The 12,432-nt window shown below is 47.6% G+C and overlaps 2 protein-coding genes across 2 annotated transcripts; both read right to left on the bottom strand.

The window, feature by feature from the left end:
- Positions 1 to 4,367: 4,367 nt before the first annotated feature.
- Positions 4,368 to 6,668, bottom strand: LOC123406101 (putative laccase-9). The gene is made up of 5 exons (XM_045099590.1): positions 6,555 to 6,668; positions 6,307 to 6,458; positions 5,951 to 6,195; positions 4,745 to 5,854; positions 4,368 to 4,648 (listed from the first exon to the last, which is right to left on the bottom strand). The coding sequence occupies exons 1-5, from the start codon at positions 6,666 to 6,668 to the stop codon at positions 4,518 to 4,520; spliced, it is 1,752 nt and encodes a 583-aa protein (XP_044955525.1). The 3' UTR covers positions 4,368 to 4,517.
- A 2,927-nt stretch (positions 6,669 to 9,595) lies between these two features.
- Positions 9,596 to 11,691, bottom strand: LOC123406223 (putative laccase-9). The gene is made up of 5 exons (XM_045099711.1): positions 11,572 to 11,691; positions 11,323 to 11,474; positions 10,992 to 11,236; positions 9,822 to 10,910; positions 9,596 to 9,726 (listed from the first exon to the last, which is right to left on the bottom strand). The coding sequence occupies exons 1-5, from the start codon at positions 11,689 to 11,691 to the stop codon at positions 9,596 to 9,598; spliced, it is 1,737 nt and encodes a 578-aa protein (XP_044955646.1).
- Positions 11,692 to 12,432: the final 741 nt, after the last annotated feature.

Raw genomic sequence — 12,432 nt, 5'->3', positions numbered from 1 at the left:
TAGCTGAAATGCCCAAATTTGCATTTATGTGACATCGCAATATCTCGGTTATTAATCTGAGTATTTAAATGGATGATGAATATCCATATGACCTTCGGGACTACCTTAGGGAGAGATATATTGTCATAAGCATTACATGAATGACTATTCATTTGTGTTCAAGACTTGAAGTCTGTTGATGCTTATAATTCTATTGTCTATAAATCAACACTAAGTTGAGATTATGTGATAAGGAAGTCTCAGATCTTGATCTGATTATATGTCCTTACTGCACTTTACATTCTCCCATGATGGTAAAAGAATACCATATTCATTTCGGGGTAAAAAATATGATGACCTTCTTGTGAAGATCATCTGGTACACCCCAATGGGTGCAATATCATTACCTTAAATTTGTGTTAGTCCTTTCAGTACTAAACAAATACGTGGTTAGAGAACCACCAGGAGTTGAAAGTAAAGTGGAAAAAGAGACAGGCAGAAATGGAGTGTATATCTCACAAAGGAATGTGTCATTTAAATAAATGATCACAATGACAACTCCCAAGTTTTTAAAAAAGGTGGTTGTACGAAATATCGTACTAATGATTACCAAACTACCATGTTTTGGGTTGAATCATGTCACCGACCCATTGAAAAAGGCAAATGAGTTAAATGGGAGAAGTTTGAAGTTCTACTTCAAATGGACAACCAGAAAATATTCTGGTGCAATAGAAGGAGAATGCACTCCTCTGCATTGATGATATGCTTGTGGAATGACATTCCCAAGATAATTTGGAGATCTTATGTAGTCTCCTAGTTATCCTAATATATCATTAGCCTATAATTGTACTATTACAGGTGGTATAATTTGCAACATCTTGTCCACGCGACATGATAGTTGTGAGGAACTAAGTGTATGAAGAATTCATACATAATATTGTTGCGTACACAATAATTTTTCTTCCTTTACCTGTCTGGTATGAGGACTATTAGAAAAATTATTGATAATTCTGTTGGCCACAACAAAGTTGCAATATTCCTAACAATCGAAAGATTTATGTGCACTACATGTGCCATAGAGGAATTAATTTTAAGGCACTCTCACCTTAAAATTTGAATGCGACACTCATTATTCTTGAACGGATTTAAGAATGATGCAAAATATTCAACCATTGGCTGGGTTATTTTGGTACTTCATGGTATTCATAGACACATCTAGAAGATGGCCTTAGGTGTGTATCATCCACACAAAACCATGTGTTTACTGAATTAAGTGCTCAAATTGACGAATTTGGAGCATATGCATGTGATAATTCCATCGGAATGGAAATATCGTTGAATTTGATTCACGAGAAATTCATGGTCATATCCTATGTCGTGTACCTACCCAGAATGGTGTGGCTAGATCTCTTGTCAAAAAAAAAGTCAAGTTGCATGGCCATTGCTACAGAATTGTGATGATCCAACATTTTGTTGTTGGTAACATGCGGACTCACACGCCGCATATTTGGTCTAAATGAGATCAAATGCATTTAATACCGTATCCCCTTACGGTCTGTACATGGAAATCAGTGAAGTATTTCCCATCTGCGATAATTCGGTTGCATACCGATATCACCACCCCAGCGTACATTACAACCTTCTCATATATTTGGGATCTATGTGAGGAATAACTGTGGTATGATTGTTAATCCGTCAAATACCTTAACCCTTGAGAGGGAGTTATTTGCAGCTCGTACGCTGATTGCTTTTGCAATGAGGACATTTTCTGGCATTAGGGGGAGAAATGTACCACAGAGAATGCCAGGAAATGCAAAAGAAATGGCATAGACATTTTGTCCACGTACTTGAGAATCTGAACTAGAGATTTAGATTATGAGAATTTGCAACATATTGCAAATAATCTGCCATATACATTTACTGATGGCAAAGGTGTCAATGAATTTTCGTACCAGAACGAGTGGAGGTACCTCATAACCATTCGTATCCCCAGATGAGAGCAAGAGGGGGAGAATTCTGGTCACATGGGATTAAGTTCTCATATGTTTCCGCGGAAATAGAGGAAATGGTCTACTCAATCAGTAAATGTGATTCAACCTTGCATTGAATGACACCTCACGGATGCGCGTCATCCATAGCCCAGCACCGATGTGCACCCATTTTTTATGGTGCTGAGACATTGAAACACCTTGACTCCGTTGTTGTGGGAAATCATAAGGAGTTAAGAGGCATAACGAGAATTCCACAAATGATATCGATTCAAGAAAATCGTATATTGAAAGTCTACATATGTCGACATAAATTTCTTCTTGAGAATTGCAGAAATCCTTCTGGGCCCTGAACCAAAATCCATGGAAAGTGTTGTTGACACTTATATTGGTTCAAATGAAAGGAAACAATTAAGAAGAGTAGCACTCGCTCATCAAAAGAGAGGTGTTTACCATAGTAAAACATGCTCCTCATAAGTATCTTCCGTAGTGAAGAGAAGTGATTTTTCATTCAAAAACGAAATAGATGAGGTGGTGAGAAAGCGAGGCTTGTAGCACATGGCTTTACGCAGAGACCCGACATCAATTATGATGTAGCATACCTTCTCGGTATGAGTGGAATTATGTTCCGATACTGAATTGGCAGTACAAATCGATACAATTGATGTATGTAATGGCTACATACTCACATGGATCATTCAGTTTGGATATATATATTGAAGTCATGAAATGGCTTAATATTCCGAATCCAATGATAAGTCGCAACATGTGTGAAGCTTCAGAAGTCATCCTATGACTCTGAAGATGTCAGAGAGTTGTGTGGTACAACTGACTAAGTGAGTTACTCCTTGACAAGGATTACTCTAATATTGATGATTGTTGATGTGTATTCATGAAGATATCATGAATTCGATTTACATCTTATTATTGATGTGGATGATTTTATCATCAATGTCTATACAAGACATATTAAATACACACAATCATTTTGAGATGGATATTTGGGTCAAACCAAATGATGCTAAGTTTATAGCTTTAGCAAAATCCCTCGGGAATAAATGTATGTGAGTCTTCATATATCTAGAAATACTGAAAAAGTTCAATATGGATATATCTTATCAAAGACACATATGGTCATATTATACCTGGCATGGGACACGAGCCCATTCAAACCTAGGGGAGATGGTAAAGTGATAATGGACATGAAGTTCCGTATCTGAGTACCATTGGATCACTCATATAAATTGCAAAGTAAGTCATGCCTGACACTATATTTGTTGGCAATCTATTGAGAGTGCATCCCCAGTAAAAGGTATAATGGTTGGTGTAAGGAATATCTTGAGATATGTCCAAGACACAAAAGGTCTTGATTAATTCCATTGAGAAAATCAAGATGGTACCATGATGTGATATCGTGATAGTGGTTAATAATTTGATCCCAACAATGCCATATCAAAGACTGGATTTAATGAAAGAGTATTCTGAACGAAGCCTTCAGAATAGACTCTATACGAGTCCTTCCTATAATCATTCTGCCAAAACTATGTTCGAAGCATGACAAGATATACATGTCTTCGCAGAATGACTGGTCACATGTGAGATCATGTGGAGATTCATTGGAATCAGAGATCATTATCTACCAAGATAATGTCACCTGTATTGCTTATGGGTTATATTTATCCTCGTGGATTACATAAATGTAAGGGGATAATCTGCAAACAAATTATTGTGAGGTTTACAATGTCTCTACCAACGTTTATATTCCAGAATCGCATTCATGGAATTGGTATGAGACAACATTGATGTTTGCGAAAATTCAGGGGGAGTAAAATCCCAAGTTATAACCTGTTGGTGACCTTCAAATCATTCATATTGTACTCTTTTTCCCTTTATGAGTTTTTCAAGATGGTTTCTCATATAAGGTTTTTAATGAGACAATATAAATACAAGTGCGGATGTATGCCATACTGGTTTCTCCTTATATTTTTCCCGCTGGGTTTTAAAGGAGTTTTCGATGGCATATTATTATAAGGTTTCTCCTCGGTTTTTCCTAGAGGGTTTTTGGAGGAGTTTTTAGTTTGCAATATACAGATGACGAATTGATCAAGGGGGAGTGTTGAGAAATAATACATGTGATCAATTGTATGGGAGGGATGCCTCCTAGGAGGTGTCCGTTGGGGGGAAAAGGTGTCTCCCCAACACACCCCTTCATCTTGTATATAAGTGGGTCTCCCACATTGCAATGAAACTAGTGGATCATTTGGACTCTTTATTTATCTCTTTGCATCCATTTAACAATAATAACAACACATGCAAATATCCAAAAACACCACCTGTTTATTTTAAAAAACTGAATACAAAACAGAATTTACATCATAGAACGACAAAAAATATCTCCTATTCAGCCGAATAAAAATCTAACAGAGCTGCTTAGTCTTTTAGATATATTCTTAAACGACGCAAAATAAATTCATCAGTCAATTAGACAATAATTATATTCTTGATTGCCCTATAACATTGGTGCTGTCACACTCCATATACTGACGGAAGTTAGCACCTAGGCATGCCCGCAGGACGGCGCATCATTTTAGCTTCGGGGGTCTTGCCATCCTTTACGATGAACACAGTGTCCATCCCCCACACCTGATGACGATCGAAGTGGCAGTGCATAAACCACACACCTACCATAGCAAAACGAATGCCAAGTTATAAACCATTCATTCCAACTAAGTGATGACAAGGAGATTCACAACCAAGATTAGGTCTAAAGCACTCACCGGGATTCGCAGCACGGAAGCGAACCGCCGCCCAACCAGCCTTGGGCACGGAGACGGTGTTCTGGTACGGCGGGTCGATCAGGTTGTACGTGGCCGGATCCTTGTGCCTGTCGAAGTTTCCCAACCCTCTGCCCACCACGTAGAAGGCGTACCCGTGCAGGTGCATCGGGTGGGTCTCGGCGCCCAGGATGGCCGTGTCCTGGAAAACCACCTCCACCGCCGCTCCGTACCCCAGCACCTTCACCTTGGTGCCGCGCTTGGTGAACCAGCGCTCCGTGGGGACGTTGTCGCCGGTGAAGTTGAAGAAGAAGGGCGGCTCGTCGGGGAAGTCCGCCTCGTACACGCCGCCGCCGACGGACCCGTAGTAGGCGTCGAGGACGTCGACGGAGGGCGTCTGGAAGCTTACGTTGTTGAGGCTGGCGGCGAAGCGGCTGCCGAGGGGCCCGTCGCACGTCGCGTTGCCCGCGCACGGGAGCACGTTGACGGCGATGGTGATGAGCATGTGCTCGTCGACATGGCCGGCCGGCACGTCTGCGGGGTGGTCCTTGCTGGCCAGCGACCGGAGCTGCTCCGTGTACGCCGCCGCCGCGTCGGTGTCATTGACGGCTGGAAGGTTGGGGAACTCCGGCGTGCTTGCGCGTGCGGCGCGCGGCGCGTCAGTGCTGTACTCCACGATGGCCGTGGCGGTGCTGTTATTGAAGTCGATGCCGGTGTTCGACGCGAACGTCCGCGCCGCCATGTAGTACCGGCGGCCATTGGACGAGCTGTTCGTGGCGCGGTCGGCCTCCAGGAGGGCGTCCACGGTCTGCCCCGGCGAGATCATGATATAGTCGACGGTGAACGGCTTGGTGTAGCGCGCGTCGGTGCCAACCACGGTGAGACGGTGCCCCGCGACGCCGAAGAAGAGCTCGTTGGCCAGCGCCGCGTTGATGATCCGGAGCAGGTACGTCTTGCCGCTCTCCACGTGTACCTTGAAGGTGCCGTTCATGGAGCACGGGAAGAGGTCCCCCGGCTGGCCGTTGATGGTGTTCGCATCGGAAATACCGACCTCGCCACCGGTCCGTTTGGCCTCCTCCAGCAGACGGTTCACATCGGCGTTCCACCACTCTCCTGCGCGCGAATCAGCATCTCACATATTAACACCACGCATGATGCGTACAACATGATTTCATGAACAAAACGACTTCAATAGATAGATATCCATACCCAGGATGACGGGTATCTCCTTGTGCGGCTTCTTGAAAGGGAAGGTGGTGCCGAGCTTGGGGTGGATGACGATGGCGCCATGGACGGTGGTGCGGTCAAAGTCACTGTGGGCGTGCCACCAGAGCGTACCCTCTTCCTCGGACAAGATGACCGTGTAGGTGAGGTTGGCGCCGGGCTGGATGGGACACTGTGTTATGTACTCCGGCCCGTCGGACCAAGGGTTCCTTGGCTGGTCCACACCATGCCTACACACAAGGAGGTTGAATGCCGGTGGTCATGTCACAACAAGGTTAACCAGCTTGTGACAGGCAAAGAAAGAAGAGAAGTTTTGTTACGGTGGAATCAAACTTACGTACCAGTGGATGGTGATGTTTTTGTTGCCTTGGTTGATGACATTGACGACGACGATGTCGCCCTTGCGCGCGTAGATGGTCGGACCGGGGAACTGGCCGTTCACGGCGAGGACGGCCTTCTCGTGACAGAGCCTTGTGTAGTTAGTCTCTTTTATCTGCAAAAGGAGAACCTCGTTAGTTCATTTCGTGCATGCATGTATCCAACGTGAACGCCAATCGATTGCTGGGCTGCAGGCAGGTTGACTACTTACAACGAAATCGTGATGGTGATTCTTGGAGCCCTCGGCCGGGGTGACCGAAGCGGCCACCAACGTTGTTAACGCCACACCAACTAACCAAAGCGTAGCCACCCTACCCATGACCATATTCCGATTACTGCAGTGCAGGAGGTTATGGAGTATAGGTAACACAAGTAGAGTTTGGATGCCACCAGCAGTGCGTGTGATGGCCACTGGACGCGGATCTACGAGGTATTTATAGGAGCCATGCATCTAGCCGGTCGAGACGTCGGGTGTGATGCATGCATGCATGCATGCATGCATTGCATGCCCCAGATGCATGGTGGTGTTTACTTAGTTTCGGGATTATCATTTCCCTTCATACAATTAGTTGGTCGATTCCTCCACGTTTCGTATTCGTCAGCAACAAAGTCCTCCTCTGAATTCCGGTCACGGTAATTCGTTCCAGTTACAGACGAACAAGGTAGTCATCGGCCGGCTGGAATTCATCCGCTAGTCTCAGTCATGGCGCCGCAGTTCTAGACGAAGGACGCGAATGCTTTGGCAGGTTTTGCGAGCGAGAGCGAAAAGCACGAGCTTGTTTGGTTAGTCTGGCCATGCTTCAGTAAACGTCAAACAATTTTTTTGACATGTTGCATCATGTCTTCTCTGAAGATCGGAGGACTAATGCGTATTGCTTCTGCTCATTGACGTCCTTGATTAGTCCGTTTTTGGTGCTTAGTACAGTAGTATGGTGGTTTATCCGGCCAAGACCAGACGTGTCAACTAATGCTACACAGGTCGGTAGTTTTTACGGGAGAAAAGCCATTTACGGTACGCACGTACGTTCCCTTTATACAAGATAGACAACGGGACACCTTTGGCAAAGCAAATCATGACTCTCTCTCTCTCTCTCGGGGCAGATTTGAGCAAATCCAAGGTGGTATTTGATCCAAACATCCCACCAATAAGACTACTCATAGTTGGAGTAAAATACGTGATAAGAGCATCTAGGTCCGCAACTTACAAATCCAATCAATTGAACGTTCCGCGAACGTGTCTACAGACAATGACCGATCACATCTTAAATAATGCATTCTATAACCGAATATCTTAAATTAGAAACCTTAAATTCATATTATTACATGCGATGTCGACCATGACGCGGTTGCGGCGCCCGCACCCATGCATTACACGAGGCGCCGGAGAGTGCTACTCCGCCTCTCCAATGTCTACCATCTCGAGGGCCTCTGCCGCCTCCCGCGCCCGCTGCCTTGCATGACGGGCATGCCGCACCATGTTAACGTCCGAGGATGCCCAAGGTGCATCCTCGGCACGCCAGCGAAGGGGTTGCGTGGCCGCCACGACGTTCGAACGCCAGGCGGACCACGCCGCCTTTGATGAGGCAGCGATGCTGGATCCAGGCACCGGCTGTGCCGACGCAATGATTCCCGACGCTGTGAGTCAGAGTGCTGCCAAAGGGCGGTTGCCTCCCGGGAGCGGCGGAGCGCAAGCTGGACAACCATCTCCTCCTTGGGGCCGCGTGGAATGAGCTTGTGATCGACGGATGTGGAGGTGAAGGACTTGAATCTGCTACCCATCATGCCGTAGAAGGCCGGATATCGTTGGATGTGAGCTTGCGTGGTGGGTGGGAGTGGAGGGGAGTGGCTAGAATTTGGTCCGGCGAGCGGGTGGGGACGAATATATATGGGGTCGATGCGGGCCAGACGAGCGTGCCTGAGTGAACCCGGGCTCCCACCTATCTGTCCCATAGTTGGGCTGAATATGAGGGGTGCCGGTCAACCTGGGGTTTGAGGCCCGTTTGAGGGGTCCGCCTGGGTTGATTTTTTGTGACTAGTCAGTGACTGGGCTGCCTGTCCGGACGTTTGAGACGGGTTTGAGAGATCCGGCTGTAGATGCTCTAACATCGTATCTATTCAGGCAAAGTAGATGATGCGGGAAGTAATTATCTAGGGAAACGAGGCATGTCGTAAGAAATATGTTACTTACACTATGAATAACATCATGCATATCAAAACAAGATGATCTATAACCTAATAAATAAAGTGTTACTACCTCCATTCGGGTTTACAAATAATTAATAAGAAAATAGAAACTTATCGTGACATGATATGTTACTGTAACATCAAATACCAAGACAAAATGAGTCTATAACTTCGTAAATAAGAACGTATTGCATGACATTACACATATGTTTTCTCTGTTTCTAAATATAAAACCTTTTAGAGATTTTACTATGGACTATATGCGGATGTGTATAGACATATCTTAAAGTATATATTCGTCCATTTTGCTCCGTATGTAGTTCATAGTGAAATCTTTAAAAGGTTTTATATTTAGGACAAACACAATAAAGGTAGTTATATACTCCTCACTATGACCGGCCTTATAGATTCAGAGACATCATTAGAGTAGTTAAGAATTGTGATTCTTTAATCCTTTGGATCCTGACATCCTGTGCATCAGCTAATGTTTTAAATGGATAAATCATGGCATACATTTGACGCTGCATTTTGTTTCCGAAAATGCTACAACAAATGAGTGAATGACTACATCCTGGAGATATCATGCCTCTCCATATCTGTTGTGGCATCTCAAAAGCAATTGAATAAAAATATCTAATTTGGTGGAGGAAATCCAATACATCTCAAGGTAGTTGTTGGAACTTGATCATATGAGGAGGTAAAAGTTTGTTCAGTCAAACAATGCACGTGTTAATCAGAATTTCTCTAAAGGGTAACACACACACACACAAAAATAAATAAATCAAACAATGCACGTGTCAATTGTGCGGGTCATACCAAAGTGGGTGGGTATTAACACTCACTCCAACCAATGGCTAAATATATGTGGGTGATTCATTCACCCCATTTCCTCTAATTAAACGTCTTTGATTGGAAACTGTCAGTTTGAATAAAGGTATCAGGTAAACTATTTGCTCAGTGGTGGCAATTTGACTTCTCGTCTTTCTTTGAAACGGAGGCAAAAGATTCGCCTCATCCAAAAGATTTGACTTCTTGTCTTGCTCTGTAGTAGATAGACAATGAACCCCATCAGCACTTGGGCATATTTGGAGGTGGCGGCATGATCTTAGCTTCTTTCGTCTTGCCGTTCTTCACAATAAACACGGTCTCCATCCCCCACACCATGTGTCGCTCGAAATGACAATGCATGAACCATACACCTGATAAACAACCATAGGAACACAGAGGCGAAGTTGGCAAAAAAAACCTCACAAAGAGCCACAAAAATGGTGAAACGCATGCATGAAGCACTCACCTGGATTCGCCGCCCGGAAGCGGATCGCGGCCCAGCCGGCCTTGGGCACGGAGACGGTGTTCTGGTACGGCGGGTCCTCCAGGTTGTACGTCGCCGGGTCCTTGCGCCTGTCGAAGTCACCAGCCCCTCTCCCTACCACGTAGAAGCTGTAGCCGTGCAGGTGCATGGGGTGGCTCTCGCTGCCGAGGATGGCCGTGTCCTGGAACACCACCTCCACCACTGTGCCGTGCTCCAGCACCTTCACCCTCGTGCCGCGCGCCGTGAACGCGAGGTCCAGAGTGAGCTCGTCGGAGGTGTAGTTGAACCCCACCGCCGGGTTGTCGGGGAAGTCCGTCCTAGCCACGCCTTGAAGCATGGAGCTGTAGTAGGCTCCGAGGATGGCGGTGGTGGGTGCCTCGAAGCTGACGTTGTTCAGGCTCGCCGCGAGGCGGTTGCTGCGGGGGCCCTTGCACAGCTCGCCGAGCGTGCAGGGGATCTCGTTGACGGCGATGGTGATGAGCATGTGCTCGTCGACGTGCCGGGGCACGTCCACCGGGTGCTCGTCGCTGGCGAGGGACCTGAGCTGCACCGAGTACGCCTCCGCCGCAGCGCTGTCGTTGATGGCCGGCAGGGCGGGGACGTCCGGCATGGCCGTGGCCTGCGGCGCGTCGATGTACTCTAGGACGCCGGTGGCCGTGCTGTTGTCGAAGCTGGCGAGCGGGTTGGTCGCGTACGGCCTCGCCGCCATGTAGTACCTCGTGCGGTTCGAGCGGCCGCGGTCGGCGTTGAGCAGCACGGTCTTCGTCTGGCCCGGCCCGATGAAGACGTGGTCGACTGTGAACGGCTTGGTGTAGGCGGCGTCGGTGCCGACCACCGTGAGGCGGTGCCCGGCGATGGCGAAGAAGAACTCGTTGGTGAGCGCCGCGTTGATGATGCGGAGCATGTAGGTGTTGCCGTGCTCGACGGGCAGCTTGAAGGCCGTGTCACTGGAGCACGGGAACAGGTCGCCGGGCTGGCCATTGATGGTGTTGGCGTCGGACTGCTGGAAGTCGCCGCCGCTGCTGAGGGCTTCGGCGAGCATTTGCCCCACGTCGCGGTTCCACCATTCCCCTGGATTCAAAAATGTTCACACATTCAAGCCTCACTTCAGCACGCGCGCGATGGGGAGTTCAGGGGGGAGCACCGGCGTACCGAGGATGATGGGTATCTCCCTGTGCGGCTTGGGGAAGGGGTAGGCGGCGCCGCGCCTGGGGTGGATGACGATGGCGCCGTGCACGGTGGCGCGGTCGAAGTCGGTGTGCGCGTGCCACCACAGCGTGCCCTCCTCCTCGGAGAAGATGATCCGGTAGGTGAATGTGTTGCCGGGCTGGATGGGGCACTGCGTTATGTACGCCGGCCCGTCCGACCACGGGTTCCGCGGCTGGTCCACGCCGTGCCTGCACCATGCATGTACAGAGCTTCATGCCAATGCCAATGCCATGGCGTGAAACAAGTCCAGTTGTGAGGAGACTAGAAAAACTACCAGTGGATGGTGACGTTTTGGTGGCCTTGGTTGTGGACGTTGACGAGGACGACGTCGCCCTTGCGCGCGAAGATGGTCGGGCCGGGGAACTCGCCGTTCACGGTGAGGATGGTCTTCTCGCTGCAGAGCCTGGTGTAGTTGGCCTCCCTTATCTGCAACAATGCCGGCCGCCGTTTTGTCATGCATCATCATATCATGCATCGTCGATCCGTTCTTCAGCTGACGGGAAGCAAAATGCATGACACTTACGAAGAAATCGTAGTGGCGGCGAACCCTGCCTGAACCATGAGCGGGGGCGGAAGCTGCTGCGACACCAACCGCTAAGGCCACACATAGCAACCAAACTGAATGTATCTTGCTGACCGCCATTGCCGGACAGGTCGATCGAGCAACCTCTACTAGCAGGAGGCAGCTAGCCAGTGTAGGTAGGTACTAGCAAGCAGAGGACGTCTGACGAGTGAAGAATGTGCATGCCGTTTGTGGCATTTATACAGAGGGGTCTCGCCGAGGAGGAGGAAACACGACCGATGAAGAAAGAAAGATTCTTCGTCCATGGATGACAGTTCGGACGAGGAACCGGTCGTGCAATTCAGAATCTGCTCTTCCGGGTACATGAGACATGACGCGAACGTGCATCCCGATGACAACGAGCTGTCCCCTTGGAGCCTTCCCTGTGCGGAGACAAGATTTCAGTACGAATGGGGGCTTGAAGTTTGTCAGCGCTCGAGCGTGTGCGTGGGTAAAAGGTCAAGAAACGAACCTGGCTAACCTTCAAGGCGATCGACGGGCATGCATAAGTTTATACTATGTTCGTGCGGAGTTCCCAATCTGTCATAAGTAGCGCCGGACCTCAGAGCTACGCGTTACGTCACGCTCAGATAGTTTTGTGGCATGGGAAAGTTCTGGTTGTATCCCATACGAGTGTACCCTCTATTCTTATCGACCATTCTTGCATCAAAGTTCATCCCAAAAGGAAACTTTTTTTTTGTTTTTCTCTGATATAAAAGAACATTTGTGTAAAATAATGGTGAAGTGTCTCAATCCTCATACACCAGGGGCCTGCATTATCAATAATGCTAGACCTACAAAGACTTACAAAAGTTTACTTAA

The sequence above is a fragment of the Hordeum vulgare genome, chromosome 6H (genome assembly GCF_904849725.1).
Source record: "Hordeum vulgare subsp. vulgare chromosome 6H, MorexV3_pseudomolecules_assembly, whole genome shotgun sequence".
Taxonomy (NCBI): Eukaryota; Viridiplantae; Streptophyta; class Magnoliopsida; order Poales; family Poaceae; genus Hordeum; species Hordeum vulgare.
Note: the sequence above shows the minus strand (reverse complement) of the source record. Positions and strands in the feature narration are given on the sequence as shown.

Excerpts from the sequence above, each read along its gene's own strand:
- LOC123406101 (XM_045099590.1), bottom strand. The coding sequence starts at position 6,668 with ATGGTCATGGGTAGGGTGGCTACGCTTTGGTTAGTTGGTGTGGCGTTA. Across the intron at positions 6,459-6,554 it reads ATCACCATCACGATTTCGTT|ATAAAAGAGACTAACTACAC; the intron begins GTAAGTAGTCAA and ends CTCCTTTTGCAG. Across the intron at positions 6,196-6,306 it reads AAAAACATCACCATCCACTG|GCATGGTGTGGACCAGCCAA; the intron begins GTACGTAAGTTT and ends CCTTGTGTGTAG.
- LOC123406223 (XM_045099711.1), bottom strand. The coding sequence starts at position 11,691 with ATGGCGGTCAGCAAGATACATTCAGTTTGGTTGCTATGTGTGGCCTTA. Across the intron at positions 10,911-10,991 it reads GGAGATACCCATCATCCTCG|GGGAATGGTGGAACCGCGAC; the intron begins GTACGCCGGTGC and ends TTTTGAATCCAG. Across the intron at positions 9,727-9,821 it reads CTTCCGGGCGGCGAATCCAG|GTGTATGGTTCATGCATTGT; the intron begins GTGAGTGCTTCA and ends GTTGTTTATCAG.